This window comes from Lepisosteus oculatus, chromosome 14 (assembly GCF_040954835.1).
Source record: "Lepisosteus oculatus isolate fLepOcu1 chromosome 14, fLepOcu1.hap2, whole genome shotgun sequence".
NCBI classification, from domain to species: Eukaryota; Metazoa; Chordata; class Actinopteri; order Semionotiformes; family Lepisosteidae; genus Lepisosteus; species Lepisosteus oculatus.
Window position 1 is genome coordinate 37,432,939 of NC_090709.1, and position 21,682 is coordinate 37,454,620.

Below are 21,682 nucleotides of genomic sequence, written 5' to 3' on the forward strand. Positions count from 1 at the left end.
TATGCAGGAGGCTGACTCTCCTTTTGTTTGTTTGGCAGAAGATCTACGTCCTCCCCAGGTGCGCCAAGTATCTTCTCCTGCCGTAAGTTTTACTGGTGTGTCTATTCATTTTGAAAATATATTCATACCTTAATAACTGGGCACAAAATATAAAGCTCCAAAAAGACGTTTGACCAACTTATGTGCCATTAAAGTTAAAGGTTTCCTTCCATTCCATTCACACCTTCTCTTCATATCCAGAGCCTACCCTGCATCAGAAAAGAGTGGAAGACAAAGGAGCCGAAGACACTGGGATGGAAGAGCAGGGAGAAAGGCAGTGAGTGAGAATGATGGTGTCAAACAGAGCATGAATACTCACCTTCTCCACTACAGCACAGCAAATCAGATACTTAAGTCTTCTATTTCACTGTCCAATTTCAAGTTCCATTTAGCAGTGTTGCTCTTGTTTTGCAGAAGAGCTGCTCTCCAACACTGCAGAAAAGACACTGAGATTGAGAAAGATTAAGAGACAGAGGTTGGAGGAGAGACAGAGAAAGACAAAGGAGCTGAGACAGAAGTATGAAAGAAGGGAGAGAGCGAGAGAAGAGGAGCTGAAGGTGAAGATGAGAAAGACACTGAAGGAAGAGAAGCTGGAGAAAGAGACAGAGGAGCCCAGACTGCCTGTCAAGAGGAGCAGTAAAGACTTTGAAATTCCCTCCAGTAAGTGTTGATCAATACTACTGAGATTCAATTCAAGCACCATTGAATGCCTGAAGTAAAACTCAAGTAAATCATCAGATTAAATATAAATGTCGAATATTAATTTAAAGTAATAAGTGAAGCACTGCCTGTACCATAGTACTGTGTACTGTGTACAGACGAACACAGGAGATTGAGACAGAGACAGAGGAGAGGTGAATGACACATCATCAGCGGTACAATTAACTTCTTTAAAATGAAAGAAGGCTTTTCGAAGTAAAGGTATTCTGTGATTGTTATTATTTTGGCAGAGGGAGAAGAACAATGAATGGAGCTGTTCTCAGTTTCAAATCTTCTGTGTAGTGGAAGATTGTCAAACAGCCTTTTGTTTGTGGGCTGTATTAAGGTACAGTAGGAAGGAAAAAAACGAACACAACAGGTGGAGTCTGAAATATCAGTCTTTGTCAGGACAAATGCCTGCTTAATAGTCAAAACCATAATTCTGAGTCGGGGCCAAATTAAAACTCCACAGTCCTGTTTCCTTCTAGACTGGAGGGGAGGGGTAACACAAGCGTTTTAAAAGTAACTATTCCGTGTTACTCTTAAGGAAAATGTGAAGACTCAGCTCTCTCTCCTACATTACTAGCCCTCTCAGTAAAGTCAGTAAGGAATGTTGTAACAGAAGAAATAAGGTTCTTGATCCCGAGATGAAGTGAAACAGATGAGTTTATTGCATGCAAGGAACAATAAAGCCGAAGTCTTGTTTCCCGCAAGAAACAACAAAACCGAAGTATTGTTCAACGTACTGTTACAAACTTTTGGGTTATATAGTGTTTTCTTCTCCGTTTCTGACGTCACTCGGTATGATGGTAAAGAGGGGGGTTCATGGTATTTGGCCAGTTTACGATGTTCTGGGCAAATGGTCAGTTTAACATTACACCCAGGGGGGTTCCTAGCTGGCATCTGCAATCCTTATCAGTTAACCCCCTTTCCTGCCATAAACCCCTGCTTGTGACTTGGAAGTCTAAACCCCCTACAGAAAAGATTAAATTCAAACCCCCGTCTTCACATCTTTCTTCAGGAATAAGTGTCAGTTTTTTATCGCTGCAAACCACAAGACCATCAAGGTCCTGTAGGAATATCAGTGTGAGTCATGAGTTCACAACAGGAAGAGAGTTCTCTCGGATACACTGCCTGTCCCTTCTGATCCAGGATGATCCACACTTTCTCTAGCAGTGTGATAAGACTTCGATAAGAAGTAAATTTTTTTAAAATACAGGAAACAGAGGGATCCTGAACATGCAGAGGAACCCAGATGTCCGCATGGCGAGAGTCACAGAGAACTCAGTGAGCAGCATCACACCAGATCCATAACGAGCCCATAATCATGATGATGGTGTCAAAACAGCAGTCAGGTCGTCTCAGAAGATCAGACAGCTGTATTCAACACTATGTACCACCTGAGATACTGAGACAGACTCACGCCTGTCACTCTGTGGTGCTCAGCTTTTTCTTTCAACAGGTCCAGCAGCTGAGGAATATTCACCTGGGGCACCCAAAACTGGGGGCTCACTGTCTAGGGGAGATGAGCCTGATGAAGTTAGCAGAACCAAAGTAAGTGTTTATACCTCCAGGAAAGGTCTTTACCTCCACACCTGTGAGATCTCCTCTCCCCCACTGGAGACACACCTGAGTCTTTAACACTTGTGGAATCTTGTCTCATTCTTAGGTTCTTGGTGACGTGACTGAATTTACACCTGAAATAAAAATCCAGAACAAGAAAGAAACTTACAGGTATCTGGTTCATCAAGCTCATTTTCAGCTTGTCTCCAGTGTCAGTGCTGTGTCTGTGTCACAGTCCTCTCTTTCTCTGTATAGAATATGTGCTGTCCTGAGGTGTCCTCTGACTCTGTGCAGTGTGTTGACAGTGTGCTGTCCTGTGCAGGTATCTCTGCCCGTCCGCGGGTCAGTTCTGGTGCTGTGTCACTGGGCTGGTGTTTGTGATGGCGTCGGGGGGTGAACTGGAGTATCAGACCACACACTGGGACATGGGGCTCCTGTCCCCCACTGGCCAGCTTCCTGCAGGACCCCTGTTTGACATCCGCTGCCCCCAGGGGGCGCTGACGGAACTGCAGCTACCTCACTGCGAGATCGATGGCCGTGAGTCTCAGGCGATGTTAACAGTTTCTGTATTGACAGTGAGTACAGCTTCAGCTCAGCTACAGCAGGAGACTCTACCCTCTACCACGGAGTCTGGTGACAGTTTGCTTTCTTGGGCAATAGTGGAAGGATAATTCTCAATCCCTCTCTCCAGCCTCTGGAATCTGTTCCAATCCATTACTGAACCTCAATCCCAGGGCTTCGTTGCTGACCCTTAATTAATCTCAGTTAACAGCTTCATTACTTTAATTCAGTTATTCATGGCCACCGAAGGCCATGTCACTAAATTAGCTTCATCACTGACCCTGAGTTATTCAGTGACCAGTGATCTTCTCACTGCTGAGAATGCACGAATGTAATCGGTTCTGTTGTAGAACCCAGTGTTTCAGTTCTGATCCCGAATTACTGATCCTGATCGCCCGTGATCCATTCCAGCAGGAACGCAATGTCGCCGTGATAGATGATTTAATCGCACTGTAGCCCAGGCGAGCACTGAGCTGCTGCTCTGAAGCGTTGATCTCGCATTCGCCGCTTCACAAACCCATAATGATGAACTGGTCTCCTGAGGCTGTGAGTCTGGGATAACTAACCACTCGGAACCAAAAATGATCCAAACCCACTTCTCTGACCCAGGAGTATTATAGCTCAGCGGGCTGAATCCCTTGAACAAGCAGGGAATTTCTGGGGTAGCGTCTGAACCAATCTGGGGTGTCATAGAATCATGGACCAGCAGCACTCAGGATGTGACCTCACTTACAAACGCTAATAGAATCATAACTCTCGAGTCACACGAAACTGATCAGAGTCCCGGAACAGCGAATGAGAAACAGTCTTGCTCAGCTGCTGTAACCCTTGCGGGCTGTAGCGCGTTCTCCTCACTCTCTTGTCTTCCTGCAGGCAGGAGTGACTTCCTGACGGTGGCCCACGTGAGCTGTGGTAATCTTGAGGTGCTGTCGCCCCTGGAGGTGACGCAGACCCACGTGAGGGTGTCCATCACCGGCCTGTCCCTGTGGGGTCTCCTGAAGAACGTGTTCAGATTCAATGTCCAGGGACAGGTGCTGCTGTTCCTGCGGCCGGGGAATGGCAGGATCTTGAGACAGAAGCTGAACGTGTTTGTGCTCCCTGGGAACGTGCTTGTTAGCCAGGTACAGGGGACTTCCTGTCTCTCGATCTTTCTCTCTCTCCATAACTTCCCGTCTCTCTGTCTGTCTGTCTCTCCAGTGCTTCCTGTCTCAATTCAATTCAAGATTTATTGCTTTATTGGCATGACCCATGAGTGAAAATCAGTGTTGCCAAAGCAAAACAAACACATTATAAAACCTACAGACATTGCAATACAGAAACAATAATAAGATCTTTACATATAAACATATATGTACAATATTTGGGTACAGGCTCACTGCTCCTCCGCTGGCAGTTCAACCAAGTTCCCTCCTCCCTCTCCCAGTAGGATTTGGACTTGTGATTCTGGAAGGTGTGGAAATTTAAGGAAGAATGTTTTTCTAATCCAAGTATATTTGTCACAGTGCAGTAGGAAGTGCACCTCTGTGGCGCCCAGTTTCTATGGCCAGGCTGTGGTCACTGAGCCTGTACTTCGTCAGGGTCTGTTTCTTATCTTTGTCAAATATTCGGCTAGTGTGTATTTGTCTGTTTAGGGTGCTGTAGCATTCCAGTTTATGTTGTGTTTGTGTGTGTGTGTCCCAGTGTGTGAGATATTGCTGTTTGATCTGTGCTGTGATGTGGTTGAGTCTGAGTTGTGGTGCTCTAGCAGTGCTGTCCTGTGTATGGCCCAAGCCACACCGACACCAGTCAGCCTCAGGGCCGGCTGGCTGAGAGGGCTCTTTGTTGGGCTCAGCTCTTGGCTCAGCAGGGCCTTGTGGTGGTAGGAGTTTTGGTTGCTGTTTTTTAAGTGTATCTCTGTTTGTCTCTCCAGCACTTCTGGTCTCTGTTCGTCTGTTTCTCCAGCACGACGTCGTGGCATGTTTCTGTTCCCCCGTTCCCAGCAGTGTCACCCTGTCCTCTCCTCTCCTCTCCTCCACAGGTCACCGAGCAGCAGGACTGCAGTAGCACCTTCATTCAGACGAGCTCAAGCTGTAAACTGACACCGCAGGCGATGTACAGAGTGTCCAGCAGCAGCAAGAAGACTGAGATAATCCAGCCTGAGGTAATGGTTCGCCTGTGACACAGACGGAGATCACTGGCCTTTATGACCCAAACTGTTGAGAGAGCATGAGGGAGAGACTGAAAGATCTAGAGAGAGAGAAGCAGGAAAGACTCGGGTCATGAAAAGAAGATCTGAGTATCATCCAGCAGATACAGAGAAAGGAAAGGGCCCCAGTACTGACCCCTGAGGAACACTAGGGGGAAGAAGGCCAGATGAAGACAGAGCCTCACCAGGACACTTGGAAAGAGCAGTTCGAGGGACAGGAAGAGAACCAGCCAAGAGCAGCACCTGAAATACCCAGGTCAAGGAGAATCAGGATAGTGGAGAGAGAAGCAGAAAGCAGAGTCACAGAGTCTGTAGAGGGAGTCCAGCTGACTTCATTCTCAAAAAGGATTTGCCTGTGTGACAGACTGCTAGCTCTTTAACACAGCGTTACTGTTGTTCTTCCAGTCCGAGTGCTTTTCCTGCAGTTATGGCCCGAATTTCCACCCCACGTTCGAGGTGTTCCTGGCCCACGGTGCAAGGAGTCTGGACCTGGTGTTGCTGAAATGCGGCACAAGGACAGGAGAGGAGAGGGTGTGGAGCCGCATTGTGGAGCTGCCAGGTAACAGGACTGGGATCAGTGGAGTGAAGTGAGCACTGAGAGGTCACTGATGGGATTCCTGATGTCTTTGTGCTCCACTCGGTCTCTCCACAGGCGATAGACCGTGTAATTCTGTGAGAGAGGTCATAGGCTGTGGGTATTGAGCTATACAGAGTGAACGCTGTCTTTACAGGAGACTGTGTGTCTGGTGGGTGTTGTGCTGTTTAGGGTGGCCAGTGTCTTTACAGGTGGGTTAATCCTTGTTTATTGATGCCAGTGGAAACCTGATGTCCCGGCTGATCAGTTAAAAAGAAGTTCAGAAGAAACTCGGAGATCATGACTGTAATTCACGTCTCTCTCTCTCTCTCTGCAGTCCCTGCTGTTCGGACCAGGACCCCAAAGACTTCTGCCCCTCAGAGTGAGTCCCTCTGTCCTCTTTGAGTATCTAGAGCTGGTTCCTCAGCCCTTGTGTAGGAGCAGCCAGTAGAAGGGTGTCTGTGTTTGTTTCAGGAATCGCGCTCACCAGCAGCGAAGGGTGGGCAGGAGCCTTGAATGAAGTGATCGAGGAGCTGGAAGCAAACGAGTACAAGAAGCTGAAGAACATTCTGCACCAGAAGGGGATGCCCCGGGGTACACTTGAAGACACCGAGAAGCAGGACCTGGCCCACAGGATCGTCTCCCACTTCGGAACGGAGGCGTCTGTTCATGTCATTCAGGAAGCCATGGCCAGCATTCCTCGGAACGACCCAGTGATACAAGGATTACTGAAGCCCTTTGTGGAGCAGCTGAGATAGAGAAGGAGCGTAAGGACACCCTGTAGGACTACAGTGTTTCACCATGAGGGAGTCACTCTTGAGCAACACACAGTCGTCCTCTCTCGGCTCACAGCAACGCCCCTGAGCCACACAGAGAGCGTGAGGAAGGTCACACAGGCTCCTCTGAGCCTGCTCTGGTCCAGCCCATGAACACAGCAGAGCTGCCACTCTGTAGCCTGATGCCCTCAGAGCTCGGAGCTCAGCAAGGCTGGGAGACTGTAAGGAAACCAGGATGCTGCTGCTGTGTGTGGAGGTTGTGGACCAGCAGGTGGCGCTGTTGCCTCTTGAGCCGAAGTATCCCCAGTATTTTTAGGAAAGACTGGCTTAGCTCCGGGAGATGGTGCTGTCCTGCCGATGAGATGCTGAACTGAGGCTGTGACTGTCTGGTCATTAAAGATCCCAGGAGACTGGCTGGAAGAGCTGAGCTGGACTCTGGTTTGTGCTCCACGTGGTGGAGGGGGGCAGAATGACTCTCCTTCTACATCTGTCTTTTAGGTCTGTGATGTACCGTGTCAACGCAGTTTCTTGTAATTATTCAGTGTGATGGTGATGACTATAAGAACCTCTGTGAAACTGCTGCAATTTGGGGCGCTGTGGGAAATACCCCTTCAGTGTTCTCCAGACGTGGCCATTTTCTTTACAATTAAACTCATCCCAAACCTTCACTGCACTGCACTGTGACTGCTTACATCTTTCCAGTACTGTACTAACTAGTACTAGGCAGTACCCTGTTAACTACTACTAGACAGTAGTACACCACTGCGTGGTGAATTCCAGATCCTTGTAATTGTCCCCGGAGCTGGATCAGAGCACACCTCAGAAGATCAGCAGGACTCCAGCCCTACGCGGCACCAGGTGTGGTGTTAGTTAGCCTGTTAGATCTGAGTCTGTCAGGTGTGCTAACTAGTCTACAACTAGTCAGCTGGCCGTGGAAGCTCCACACCATCACCGCAGGCGAGAGGGCGTAAGTAAAACCCAAACAAACAAACTCATCCCGTTGTTGTAGCTCAAGTAGGGAGCTGCGTCAGCATGCGCGGGCTGCACAGGAACAAGTAAAGGATTATTGCAGCTGAGAAGAAAATAAACATTTCGGCTGTGGAGACGCACAGCATGGAATAACCTTTACTCGTTCCTTCAACCCGTGGTCGCCAAGTCTCGGTTATATTTACTACGCGGGGAAAAAAAATCACACTCCTGATCTCAAAGTAAAACTGTTCACGGAAAAGGTGACACTTTATGTGCAAAACGCAGACATTTAAATTTCGGCTCCTCCAGGGGGAGATGCCCTAAACCTGGAAGGTTCTCAGAAATTCACAACACGATATTTTCCCCGCCTGCCTCATAATGAAACCTTGTAAGAGAAGAGTTGTCAGCGAAAGTGAAAGTAAAGTGATTTCCTGGAATCCCTCCCACAGACAAAAGACGTTTCTCCACTGCTTGCAGGCCAGTGAAAAACAAGTCTAGCAGCCGGCTGTGACCCACAGGACGATCTCCAGGTTAGAACATATTCATCTTTTCATGACTTTAATCGTGCGTAAGAGGAGCTAAACCTGTTTCATAAAATCAGTTTCTTTTGTAACCTTTGAAATCATTCCTCCTGTTTTTATTGGGGCTGGGTTCACAGTTACACTATTAATAGTACTGTGTAGGCTACTGCTGTAACAATACAGTCTATACACTCTGCTATCACTGCTTTACAGAACCCAGGCATAAGTGAGTTTGCAGATCTGCTGTCTCTTTCATGCTTCAGATTTAATTAGTTCCTTACTCTTGGTGACTTGAAAGGGGAACTGCATCTCTCTTTTTATATTTCAGGTTTAGAAAGAATCCGCATTAATGAGCGCATTTCAGACCCCAGTGAAATTAAAATATACACAGTAACTTGTCAAAACCTTCAATTTACATCACAGAATAGACATTTCCAGGTAGCCCAGCGATTCAACTTCTGGTGAGGCGTTGCAGCTGTATGATATTGTGCGAACAAGCAGGCTCTGGACTTCCAGACTGACTTGTTAACTCTGCATGCAGATCACGCTGGAACGTCTCTCGCTCTCGCCCGCGGTGAGCCCAGGGGTTTGCAGCAACATGGTGATTTACAGCCCTTACACTGAGTTCACTCACGAGTTTGTGCTTAATACAGAATTTGTAAAATGTTGCGATTCTGGCAATGAATTAATTTTGCTACGAAGATCTAATAACCAGTCTGGGAGAAACTGGGACTGCAGTTCCCCTCGATTCCCCATTCCTGTTTGGCGAAGGAGTTTCTAGCCCTGTTGGAGTGTTTAAGTCCCACACAGCTGCTTCTCAGTCCAACTCGCAGCTGCGATCACAGCCCGGACTTTGTCACTGCAAATGTTGTTTTTCCTTCCTAATCACCCAGCTGCTCTCTGTGATTTAGAATTTCCTGTCTCCCCCCCTCCCCCACCCCACATTCTGTACGTTTTCACCACTGCCGATCAGGGGGCCAGGCTGGGTTTGCTGAGTCTGCTCATTGTCTTGCTTTTCTCACTCTGACACCCTCGAAGACGCGTAGAAGAGTTTAATAGCTCTGTGTTTACTACTCCTCAGACTGTTAGTAATATATGCACCGGAGATCAGGATTTGATGCGCATCAAGAGCAGAGCCCAGGGCAGTTCTGTTCTCTACTAAAGAGCCTTTCAGGAAGGACTATATTTTAGACCCTTTTGTTGCTAAGTTGTTGTTTAGTTAGGTTTGCCTGAAGCTGTATCGAGGAAGAGTTTCCTGTGACACAGTTACACCCCGTTCTTGAATCTGCCTGGCTTGTAAAAATGACAAAGTACCAGGACCTACGAGAGAATATAAAAAACTTAAATACAAAGATGCAATATAAAATTTCCCTTCAGAACTTCACCTCCTTGTAAAACTCAAACCAAAAGACACAATTGTGTTTTTCGAGGAGTGAATTGAGGTGCAGACACGGGTTCAATAGCAAACTCCTCTGCTATTGCTGCTGCTTCTTTGACCGTTTCTTCAACTCCATCACCTGGGCAGTACTTTCTTTTCAAATGTTCAAATGCTTTCGTGTTTTACGCAAAACTGTCTTTGCTTCTGATATGTCTGTAGTTGTAATCTGCACTGGACAGCTGTTTTCTTGGACGTTCTGCGAGGCATAACACTCCCCCCTCTTGCATCCTCAGCTAGAATATTTTTTAAAAAAGCACAACAAAATGACAAAATATTTGTAACGACGCAGTGAAAAGAGCCGGGTCTGACCAGGAGAGCTCACAAGCAGGCCTCCGGCACCAGCGCAACAGAAGGGAAGAAGGGAGCCAAAAAGAAAAAAAAGACATAAAAGTTACCCAAGACTCAGGGCTGCCGAGCTGTAGATGCAAAGAACAAATAAAATGCTGAATATAATTAAGTGCAAAACCGCAGAGGAAAAGAAAACTGGTGTAAGGAAGCGAAGAAGCAGTAGTTCAGCTAATGACAGAGCCCTGAGCGAAGAACTTAAAGGGAGGGGGGGTCTGCTGTCCTGCGCGTGTGTATGCCAGCGCTTGCTCGGGTTCGACAATATTAAGCAACATTCCGTTTACATTTGTATTAAAACTCCGGTCCATTGAGTTCTCTTTCCCTGCTAGAGTCCTGGAACGGACAGTCGACTCACAGCTAAAGAACTCCAATTCCCATAAGACCCGCTGGGCAACGTCCTGGAGTCACGAGTCCCGCCCGGTGCGAGTGCCCTGCTGTCAGGCCGTGTCCCACAAATGTCGCGCTGAGCCCTTCTTCCTCCCTAGTGGACTTCGAACAGGGTCACATGACGAGCGTTAGTGCTGCTTTCTCTCCCGCGGCTCAGTACACATGTACACATTCTCCTCTCGGAGGCGGCTGAAACTGCATCTCCTCTCGTCTGTCCCCGCCTGCACACACGCAGTGCTGCAATACCGCAATACCGCTCTCCGTTTTCCTACGGATTCCGAACCCGTATTGTAATCGTGCAAATCTGCCCTTTCCTCTCACCGTGTGCTTTCTTACTGTAAAAGGTACTAGCCAGGCTCACACCTGCTGAGCTGCCAGCTGGGAGCTGCAGGCTGATACACCTGCTGGCAATAATATACATCTCTGGTGGTCAAACGAGCCGTATAGTTTTGTTAACCCTGCCCACGGCAGTTTACACGTTTGCTATGATTTGAACTGAAAAGTGAGGAAACCGCTACTGACCTAACCCTAACTTATCAGAGGCCACAAGTTTAGGGGACAGTCCAGCGCGGGCCCCCGATTCACAGCCCTTACACTTCCCCTAGTTAAAGCAGTTTTGTAAAGAAGAATGGGCTAAAATTATTCAGAACTGATGCGCGGTATGATAAACAGCTAAAGGAAATGATTAAAGTACTTTATTTTACTCAATGTAACCTTAAATACCAGTGAAGAAAGATGTGAAGACGGGGGTTTGAATTTAATCCTTTCTGTAGGGGGTTTAGACTTCTTAGTCACAAGCTGGGGTTTATGGCAGGAAAGGGGGTTAACTGATAAGGATTGCAGATGCAAGCTAGGAACCCCCCTGGGTGTAATCTTAAACTGACCATTTGCCCAGAACATCGTAAACTGGCCAAATACCATGAACCCCCCTCTTTACCATCAGACCGAGTGACGTCAGAAACAGAGAAGAAAACACTATATAACCCAAAAGTTTGTACCAGTACGTTGAACAATACTTCGGTTTTGTTGTTTCTTGCGGGAAACAAGACTTCGGCTTTATTGTTCCTTGCATGCAATAAACTCATCTGTTTTACTTCATCTCGGGATCAAGAACCTTATTTCTTCTGTTGCAACACCAGCATATAATTATATCTATGATAATACCACATAGGGACCAACATATTTCCTCTTTGCAAACTTCAGTTGCATTTGACACTCGTATGTGTGGGCTAAACACCTGTACTACACAAACTAAAACATGACCATTTGCTTGAATTCTGCTGTTCTTGTTTCGTAAGCAGATACTGAAGGCTCTACAGGCCCAGAGCAGACAGCCATGGATGAAGAAGCAGGAGGAAAGGATGAACAAAGCCCAAAGGTAACAGACAATCACACCTTGTATATATATCTTTACACACAACAACAAACATGCTGTGTACATATTGCTATGTCAGCTCGCCCTTCCGTGTGAGAATGAGATCGGGATGCTTGTCCATACAGCTGTCTATCAATCAGGCAGCAAACCTAACCTGCCAATATCGCCACCGATTAGGAATTCTGCTAAAGGCAGTACGATTCGGCACTCTGACATCGGCAGCCTGATGCTCCGGCTCACCTTCCTGCTCTTCAGCCTTCTCAGGGCCTCAAAATCCTCACAAAAAAAACCCCGAAACCCTGCGCCTGGGTTTCAGTCGGTCAGCTCAGGAACAGGTTCAAATACTTGGCTTCAGTCTGGTCTGGACAAAGACCTCTCGCCTGGCACACACTTTATGTTCCTGTCTCCTCTCTTCTCTCTCTTGTTCTGTCTCCTCCAGTCTCTCTTCTGTTCTGTCTTATATGGGATCTTTCTGGACTATTGCTTGACACTTAATCATTTACCCAAAACCTAAATTAACTAAGGTAATAATAATAATTCCTCACATTTAATTCTTAATTAATAGAAGATGATAGATCCACAACATAGATTGTGAGTCAGTTTATAAAATAATAATAATTGCTCACACGTCTATAGCTCTTTTCTGGACTCTCCACTCAGAGCTCTTTACAGGTCATGGGGATCCCACTACCGCCACCAGTGTGCAGCCCCACCTGGATGAAGCTCCAGTCCTCTCCCCACACACTAGCTCTCAGTGGGGAGGAGAGCAGAGTAATGAAGCCAGTTTAGAGATGGGGGTTATTAGGAGGCCATGATGGTAATTTGACCAGGGGGTAATTTGGCCAGGACACCAGGGTAACACCTAGGATTTTGAATGACCACAGAGAGTCAGGACCTCAGTTTTACATCTCATCCAAAGGCAGGACGGTGCCTTTTTTAGACAGACCGCAGGGTGAGCGCTCCCTACTGGTCCCACTAACACCTCTTCCAGCAGGTCTCCCATCAAGGTGGTGGCCTGGCTCACACCTACTTAGTGGGTTAGTGGTTGTGACTTGCAGTGTGATATAGCTGCTAAGGTAAACTTTATGATGTGGTTTGATCACAGACCCCAGACTGCATTGAAACAGGAAATACTGACACTAGCCAGGTGTTACACACTTTATCTAGATTCTTAGGGACACTTCCAGTCACCTACAGCTGTAACAATATATTTGAAGACAATTTCTAACATATTCTGAATTGGCATTTCTATGCAGACAATACTCAAATCTACATCCATACTAACCTTACACTTACCTTACCTTACCTTTTCTGATTGCAACTCTGACATAAAAACCTGGACTCAAAATTGCTTCATGTGGATGGCACTGTACTTGAATTTCAACCTAAACTGGAGAGCTTGTGAAATTTGATCCAGGTTTTGACATTTGATGTGCAGAAAGGGGTAAAAACATCATTCTTCCCCTTCAGAAGACTTGCCAGACTACATCCTATGTTGTTGCTCACTGGCGCTGAAAAACAGGTCAATACTTTCATCTCCTTCCGCATTGACTACTGTAATGCTCTACTAACTGAGGTTTCTAAATCCACACTGATCAACTTCAATATGTTAATCTGACAGCCAGAATCCTGACCAGGACTAACGCAAATTATTACATCACTCCTTTCCTGGAGTCCTTGCACTGGACTGGACTTCAAAATCCGCATGCTCACCTAAAAGGCTCTGCATGGCTTGGCTCCTCAATCCCTGTCTGAGCTTCTGTCTCCCTACTCCTCTTCCTTAGAAAGGCTTTTATTAAATTGTATTTAATAGGTCTCTTGCATTTTCTATGCCATTTGTAATCCCTTGTTTCTATGTGCTTTCCGTAATATTTTGTTACAGTATCTCCTATCTTTGTTAATCAGAAGATTTGAGAAGATACTTTTGAAGGTGCTATATGAATTGTATTACTATTATGATTAATAATAAAATAATAATAATAATGCCACCAATTAATATCAATCTTTGTCCAGTACCTGTTCAGTACATGAGGAAACTCTCCACATTCTAAGATCTAAGACAAAAGGGTCTGTCCCTTTCACCATCTCAATCAGATGTTAATGTCCACAATTACATGAATAATCTCCTCTATTTTTTTAAAAATTATTTTTGCAAATGGACAGTTGTTCTGTCTGTAGTGAAATGTTTGTACTTGTTGTTGTTTTTGCCATTTCCTTCACCTTTTGCAATTCTGTCTGCTTCAAGACATAAGAGCTGGCCAACTTAATCAACGGATAGCATCTTGTAAGAACGGGCATGTATTTGCACTTGTTTACTGATTTTGTGCATGGATGGATCTACATTATGCTTTAGAAAATAATCCTAATTCTCAATTGTACCTACCGTTTCCTAGGACAAGAGAAACAGTGACAGCACTGGCGAAACAGAAAATTCACAAAGAGCACAATATGAGACAAACGCACTGAAAGAAGAGCCAGTAAAAGACCATACTGGAGGGTCAACTGTGTTAGATGAGGAAACATCACTTGCAGAACAATCTGAACGATCACCACAGAAAAGGGAATCTGAGGGATCAAGTATGAGAGAGGAATCAAGTATGAGAGATGAATCTGAGGGATCAAGTATGAGAGAGGAATCTGAGGGATCAAGTATGAGAGAGGAATCAAGTATGAGAGAGGAATCTGAGGGATCAAGTATGAGAGAGGAATACAAGGGATCAGCAGAGAAAAATGAATCTGTGGAATCCTACATGGGAGAGAAATCTGAAGGATCGCCAGTGAGAGAAGCCTCTGTGAGATCCCCGGACAAAGCAGAATCAGATAGATCCCTAACAGCAATGGAATCTGAGGGCTCTTCAGTGAGAGTGGGATGTGATGGATCAGTAGAGAAACAAGAATTCAAGGAATCATGCATTCCTAAAAATACTGATGGATCACCAATGAGAGAGGGATCTGAAAGATCACCAGAGAAAAGGGAATCTCTGGGATCCTGCATGAGAGAGAAATCTGAAGGATCACCAACGAGAGAAGGATCAGAAGGATCACTAGCAAGAAAGGAATCTCAGAGTTCTTCATTGAGAGAAAAAAGGGGAAAAAATGATTTTCTGAACCTGCTGCAGAAACTTGGGCTCAGAGACATATATCCCAGTAGGCAGAAGAAAACCAATGTGCTCGTTATCAGCCATCTGTCATGCAGCACCACTCAACCTCAAAATGAGAGCGAAAGTACAGCTCTCTATCTCTACAAGCTCATGATGTTGGACTACAGTTACAGGACCTTGTTCCTTAAAGATCACAAGACTGACTCTGCTGGCAGCAGTCTGATGAAAGAGAAGTCAACGGATGACACAACAGGCAGTGATTACTTTTTCAGTCTTGGACTCCAGGGTTCCACTTCCTGCGATGGCACTTCTGAAGACTCTTACGGAGAGGACATCTATCAAGAGTCGCACATTCACCCCATGGACGTCCACATGGCTGTGTTCCACTGCTCTGGTGACTTCCTGAGAGCGTTCCTCTTCACCAAGCTCTCCACCTGTCAGTTCGCCTTACCCCTCCTGGTGCCCAGCCCCGAGACTGGGGCAGTGGAGCTCCCTCTGTGGGCCCTGAGGCAGGTCAAGAGGTCCTGGTGCAGTAAGGAGCCCTCAGAGAGAGGCAGCTCTGTGAAACACAACTGCAGGGACATGTTCAACACTCCAGTGCCAACGGTGTCCTTCATCAGGCTGGGATCGTCCTCCGTCTCCAAATCCCAGATCCTGAACAGCGTCGTCAGCCCCAAGAGACACAGTGTGTTTTTCCACCGGCACTGCAGGGGCAGCTCCCCACACCGCCTGCTCATGGACGGGGTGGTGGAGGTCGCCTGGTACTGCCCAGGAGGCAGGAAGGACGACGTGTTCGACAGCTGTGTGGCTTTCCTGAACCTCCACGGCGATGCCAGCAAACACCCCGAGCAGCTGCAGTTTCTCCAGGAGGTCAGCACTGTCAACGTGCTTCTGATCCCAGAGTCTCCACTGGAGGGAGAAGAGAAGAAGACAGCTGACGCTATTTTCAACTCTCCTGCCCCCCTGATCTGTCTGTTTGCTGGACAGAGTAAAGTCCCTCCAGGAAACAATCCAACCAAGGTGAGACTGGCAGCCAAGAACAGGAGCGAAGGTGATCTGACTGATGAGATCATTTCACACATCAGACACTGCGTCTCCACTGTGAACAAGACCTCCAGCCTGCAGACATACTTACAGGCAGCAAGACGACAGCAGTTCAGGGTGGATGAAGACAGTGAATTCTGTACAGAAGGGAAGGAAAAGGCCCAGGTTTTGCTGCAGCTGTTGAAAGGGGAGAGATTATCAACCCTGAAAGAGACTCTGTTGCCTCTGCAGGGGGAGCTGTGGCACAGGTGGTGCATGAAGGACAAAGAACAGTATCGTCTGAACAGCAAAGCGAACAAAAGTATCGAACAGCAGCTGAGCGAGATCAGAGCTGAGAAAAGAGCCCTCCGTCGTGAGCAGCTGAAGAGAGCTTTCCCTCTCCATGGCTTCATGAGATCTTTCCTGCAGTGTTTAACTTCTGCAGATCCACACGACACCAAGCTGTTCATGCTGCACTGGCTGGGGATGTATCTAGATGAACTGACTGCAGACACGCTGAGTGAGCTTCAGGAGAAATACCACTCCACTTGGACAAAACTGAGACTGAAAGACAAGAGTAAGGACAAGGAGCAGGAAATGAAACTGCAGAAGGACCTGAACACCATATCTGGACAGATTAGTGCTGCAACTCTCGGACTCCAACACCTCATGAGAGAAACCGCTCAGCTCTATGAGGCTGTTCAATCAAGAGATGGTCTAAATAGTCAGAGACAGTTTGTCAGTGTCCTTCCTGCTGTTGGAGCAGAGATGCTGATTTCAGGACATCCACTGGAGCTGATGGACGGAGATGCTGCCCATGTGCCTCTGGTGTGGATTGAGGCCGTCCTGGATAAGCTCACTGAGAGACTTGGAGACAGAAAGGTGTTTGTCCTCTCTGTGCTTGGAGTCCAGAGCTCAGGAAAGTCCACTCTGCTGAACACGATGTTCGGGCTGCAGTTCACAGTGAGTGCAGGCAGGTGCACCAGGGGAGTGTTCATGCAGTTAGTGCGAGTGAGTGAGGAGGTCAGAGCCCAGCTGCAGTATGACTTTGTCCTGGTGGTGGACACAGAGGGGCTTCGGTCACCAGAGCTCAGTAATAAAACCACACTGAGTCACGACAATGAATTGGCAACGTTTATTATCGGGATTGGTGACATGACTGTGATCAACATCATGGGAGAGAATCCCTCTGAAATGCAGGACATTCTCCAGATCTGTGTCCAGGCCTTCCTGAGAATGAAGTCTGTTCAGATCAAACCAAGTTGTATTTTTGTGCACCAGAATGTTGCAGAAGCTTCAGCAAACAGCAAGAACACAGAAGGAAGGATGCATCTCCAGGAGAAACTGGATGAAATGGCCCGCATTGCTGCCAGGGAGGAAGGCTGTATAGTTACTGGCTTCAGTGATATAATCCAGTTCGATGTGGAGTCACAGGTTTTCTACTTCAAGAACCTTCTGGAAGGAGACCCTCCGATGGCTCCTCCCAACCCCTCCTACAGCCAGAACGTCCAGGAGCTGAAGACGAAGCTCCTCAGTGTCGCTCAGTGGCAGCCGGGAGTGAAGTTTCCCTCACTGTCAGAGTTTAAATTAAGGATCAAAGATCTCTGGAACGCCCTGCTGGCGGAGAACTTTGTCTTCAGCTTCAGAAACACCCTGGAAATGTTGGTTTACAGTAAACTGGAGGACAAGTACGGAGAGTGGTCGTGGAAGATGAGAAAACGAGCCCTGGAGATCCAGAACAGACTGAGCAACCAAATTAACAATAAGAAAGTTCAGGCTGTGACATTGTCAGATCTGATGAGAGAATTTGAGAAAGTCTACAAACCACTAACAGCTGAAATAGAGAAGTATTTTAAAGAGGAAAAATACCAGGAGATCTTAATTAAGTGGAAGGTGAATGTTGATAAAAGATTTGAAAGCCTGAGGAATGAGCTCATCGAAGAAACCCGAAAGCAGAGCAATGAACTGATCAGACTGAAGAAATGCCAATCAGAGCTGGACAGGAAGAAATCAGAATACGAAGCACAACTGATTAACATGAGCAGAGACCTGGCGTCCAGACTGAAGGAGCAGAAGCTCAGTGATAACAAAGTGGAGGAGGAGTTTGACAGACTCTGGGAGAGCTGGGTTGAAAAAGTGTCATCAGAAAAGCCCCCTGAGGAAGTAAAGAATATAAGAGTTGAAGTGGAGAACACACTCCTGGATGTCTTCAAGACCCAGCATGATGCTGCCAATAAGATTGTCAGTAAAACCAATACAGTCCAGGTCAATGAAAACAACACTCAATCAAGCTTTCTCCAGCGCCTGTGGAAGAGTAGACCAGTGCAATTTTTTTTGAAGCCCTTTCAGATCTCAAAGTGGGAATTTCAGGAAAATGAAATTTTTCACAAAATAAATATCAGTGTCAAAAGATACATTAAGAAAAAAGAAAAGAAGAACGTTGATTTCAATGTTAACTTTATCCACGAGATTTTAGATCTGATTAAAGAGGAATTAACCACATACAAAAAAGTGGCACAAAACATAAACTTCACAAACGAGTATGAATTCGAATTATCTGTGCATCTCTGTCTTTCAGCTGTAGATGAGTTTGAGAAATTACACAAGTCCTTCAGAAAAGCCAACGATCCTCTCACATACCTTGAAAGTAAGAGAGATCAGTACCTGCAGATGTTTAAGAACTCTTGTAAAGGAGCCACATCTGTCACATTCTTTGTAGATTTTCTGTGCAAAGAGCTAAAACCTGCGATCCAGCAGGCAGCGTGCGATAAGACCTGTATCCAGATCACAGATGAAATGAAATCTAACTGCCCTGCTTTCAGTGGTAACAGATCCAACCTGGAGAACCACATTCTGAGACACCTCGCTGAGCAGGAGGACTTTGACTCCTATATGGAATATATTAACCATCCAAAGGATTATTTTGAAAGGTTTATCAGGGAGTGTGTTGAGAGATACTGTAGAGACAACAGAGATCAACTGAGAAGGATGTTAAACACCAATCTGAGTGACCTAGTACAGCAGGTTTTAACAGTGAACACTACTGTCACTGCAGCTGTGAGAGAGAGACATGCTGGCGCCATATTGTGGCTGGATGAGTTCTGTGCAGCACTCAGTGATCACATGGTGCTCCCCAGACAAGACTTCAGAAACATGGAAAACGAAGACTTCACAGACCTGCAGTTCCTCAGAGAAACAATGGCCAGATCACTTAAGGAGATACTGGAAAACTTTCAGAAAGAAAGCAGCAGCACACCTGACCTTGACTTAAAGATGTTCAGACGCAGACCTGATGACATTCTGTATGAGGCGCTCAGTGGCTGTTGGGAACAGTGTCCCTTCTGTAAGTCCATCTGCACAAACACCATCCCTGGTCATAACTCTGATCACAGTGTCCAGTTTCATCGTCCTTCTGCTCTGGCTGGCTGGCATTTCCGTGGGACAGATATATTTTATGTTGATATTTGTACCACCTCAGTCAGCAGTGACAAGAGTTTCTATCCTACTCGGAAATCTACTGAAACTGTTCCCTATAAGACCTACAGAGAAGCAGGTGAACCTTACAGCAGGTGGAGCATCACACCAGATAAGAGCGAACAGTCCTACTGGAAATGGTTCATCTGTACTTTCAGGTCACAGCTGGAGGAGAAATTAAAGCGTAAATTTAAAGGTTGTGGTGAAATTCCCAATTACTGGAAAACAATTGAAAAGAGCTCTGCACTGAAGGAACTGAAATAACTTCACATCTGGCACAGGAAAAAAAAGTACAATGACTGTAAATGTCAAACAATAACTTTCTGTATTGCGTTTCTCACAGTGTGGGAAAGAGTGAGGTACCCATAGAGACACAGTTGCCATGCCCTGTACACCTAGAGGGTGTTGCTCTTCAGCCCTGTTTCTAGTTTCTAGTGATTATTCACATCTTTTGGTGTGTGTTGTGTAGCCTATTTATTTCCTGTGTCTGCTCTGCTCCTGGCTTAGCATTGAGGTTCAGATGTCCTGAGACCCGTCTAGCACCAGGTCGCTCCTGTCCCTCAAGGGCTTTAACAGAGCCTGATTTCTGAAAAGACTTCCGATTTATTGATTTGAAACTGGAACTACATAGAGATTATCCATCTTAATTTCTCTCTACACACAATTCTTATATTACAATATATTGTAACGCTTACGGCCGACAGGCACTGTGTAAGAGCCGGCGTACCAGAGCAGGTGACGTCACCGCCCTTCCCTGTGACAGCAGGACTACAGCTACTGGGCTGTGGAGAGATCTCTCTTTGGCTCACCGGGCTGGGTCCCTGCTGAGCGACGCGGGAGTCCCGGGTTCGAGCCCCCGAAGGTGGGGGGCCGACCTAATGCGGCAAGGGCGCCCGCCTGAGCCCCCGTTGCGTCACAATATGTATATATACTGCTACTCCAGCTAAACACGATACAGTTATTACAGCAATCAAAAAACAATTATTGATTGTCTGATAGCACCTCTGAGGTTGTGGACTATTCGAATGCTGTGCTGTTTTTCACAATATTGTGTATTACAGATATGATAGTGGAGCGTTTTGCTAATACAATACAACCTTGTGTGTCTGTATCCAGCTGTAACTCAATAGTAACTCCTTTTGCTAAAATAATGGTCTGAATTAAAGATGTGCAGAGTCTGCAGACCTGCTGTAATTGTTTTGATTTGAAGATCCTTGTCTCACCGTTCACTATTGTGAAACTCCAGGGCGAGTTCAACTAGATGGAGAGACTTATCGTATTACAAAGGTATCATCAGTTATTGTCTGACTTCTCAGAATTTTTTTTTTCACAGGACAGTGAGTCTGCGCTGTATAATAGTATTATTAACACATAAAAACGGAAAAAAATACTTTCATGTACAAATACTTGTAAAACAAGCTGAGTAATACAGTACTGACCGTCAGCTTCTGAGGTAAATTTACTGAGGTAAACATTCGGGTTTATCTGATTAATCGACAGTTTTACAGGGATATTTTATGCAATAAGCCGGTATTTGGTGTCATCTTGCCATTTTAATGACAGAACGTAACACAATATTATATAATTATTATAACTGTATATAATATACAGGTGTATAGATATGATTCACGTAACTTTTGACAAAAACATCTCGTACAGATCCAAGCGCTCTCAGCACAGCGAGCCTGAGCCGTGCATGAGTATTATTAACAAATAAAAACCGAAAAAATACTTACTTTCATGTAGAAATCCGTCAACGTCAAATACTTGTAAAACAGTAATACAGTAATACAGTAATAATAATAATAATAATAATAAACTTTATTTTATATAGCGCCTTTAAAGGTGGCTTCTCAAAGCGCTTTACAGGATGACAATAACAATAAATAGGAAGACTACAACAATAAATAAGAAAATTTCACAAGACAGGACACAATTATAATTACAACAATACAACAATAACAATAGAGGAGACCGTGGAAGATGGTATTAAGAAGAGCAGAGGGGTGAAGAATGGAACCAGTTCAGTAAAGGCTTTTCTGAAGAAGAGGGTTTGGAGTCTGGATTTGAAGGAGTTTAGAGATGGTGACTCTCTGATATCCTTGGGCAAAGAGTTCCAGAGCTTGGGGGCAGAACAGGAGAAGGCCCTGTCACCCCAAGAGTGTAGAGGGGCTTGGGGGACAGTAAGGAGAGCAGAATTAGCAGTGCGAAGGTTGCGAGGTGGGGAGTAGGGCGATAAAAGTTCAGACAGGTATTGAGGTGCCAAGCCATGTAAAGCCTTGTAGGTGAGCATGAGGATTTTAAAGTCTACGCGGAATTTGACCGGAAGCCAGTGCAAGGACTCCAGGATAGGAGTAATGTGAACACTTGTACTAGACCTGGTCAGGATTCTGGCTGCTGAATTTTGGACATACTGCAGCTTGTTCAGAGTAGATTTAGATACACCAGGGAGCAGAGCATTGCAGTAGTCAATTCGGGAGAATACAAATATGTTGATCAGCTTTTCAGCCACAGTTAATGATAGCATAGGGCGTAGTCTTGCGATATTTCTAAGGTGAAAAAAAGATGTTTTGACAGTATGCTGTACATGTGAGTCGAATGTTAAGCCAGAATCGAATATAACCCCAAGGTTTTTCAATTTTGATTGAAGCT

General features: G+C 45.8%; 2 protein-coding genes across 11 annotated transcripts in view; both read left to right on the forward strand.

Annotated features, from left to right (window-relative positions):
- The window catches only part of LOC102691721 (uncharacterized), a 53,638-nt gene extending 46,568 nt beyond the window's left edge, over positions 1-7,070 (forward strand). For 7 of the 8 annotated variants that reach the window (XM_069199063.1, XM_069199064.1, XM_069199061.1 and 4 more), the window contains 11 exons: positions 39-82; positions 241-316; positions 454-699; positions 2,201-2,292; positions 2,408-2,472; positions 2,624-2,838; positions 3,736-3,983; positions 4,880-5,002; positions 5,453-5,606; positions 5,959-6,003; positions 6,096-7,070. In XM_069199063.1, coding sequence (XP_069055164.1) covers positions 39-82; positions 241-316; positions 454-699; positions 2,201-2,292; positions 2,408-2,472; positions 2,624-2,838; positions 3,736-3,983; positions 4,880-5,002; positions 5,453-5,606; positions 5,959-6,003; positions 6,096-6,379 — 1,592 coding nt within the window. In that variant the 3' untranslated portion in view covers positions 6,380-7,070. Of the gene's footprint in view, positions 1-38; positions 83-240; positions 317-453; positions 700-2,200; positions 2,293-2,407; positions 2,473-2,623; positions 2,839-3,735; positions 3,984-4,879; positions 5,003-5,452; positions 5,607-5,958; positions 6,004-6,095 lie in introns of those variants that run through there. The other variant, XM_069199069.1, reaches the window with a different exon arrangement.
- Positions 7,071-7,159: 89 nt separating this feature from the next.
- On the forward strand, positions 7,160-20,212 carry LOC138243447 (interferon-induced very large GTPase 1-like). Of its 3 annotated transcripts, XM_069199059.1 has the most exons (4): positions 7,160-7,364; positions 7,816-7,896; positions 11,359-11,435; positions 13,826-20,212. In XM_069199059.1, the coding sequence occupies exons 3-4, from the start codon at positions 11,394-11,396 to the stop codon at positions 19,292-19,294; spliced, it is 5,511 nt and encodes a 1,836-aa protein (XP_069055160.1). In that variant the 5' UTR covers positions 7,160-7,364; positions 7,816-7,896; positions 11,359-11,393; the 3' UTR covers positions 19,295-20,212. The 3 variants fall into 3 exon arrangements, with proteins under 3 accessions (XP_069055160.1, XP_069055161.1, XP_069055159.1); XM_069199060.1 differs by having other exon boundaries at positions 7,160-7,896; positions 11,356-11,435; XM_069199058.1 differs by having other exon boundaries at positions 7,160-7,896.
- Positions 20,213-21,682: the final 1,470 nt, after the last annotated feature.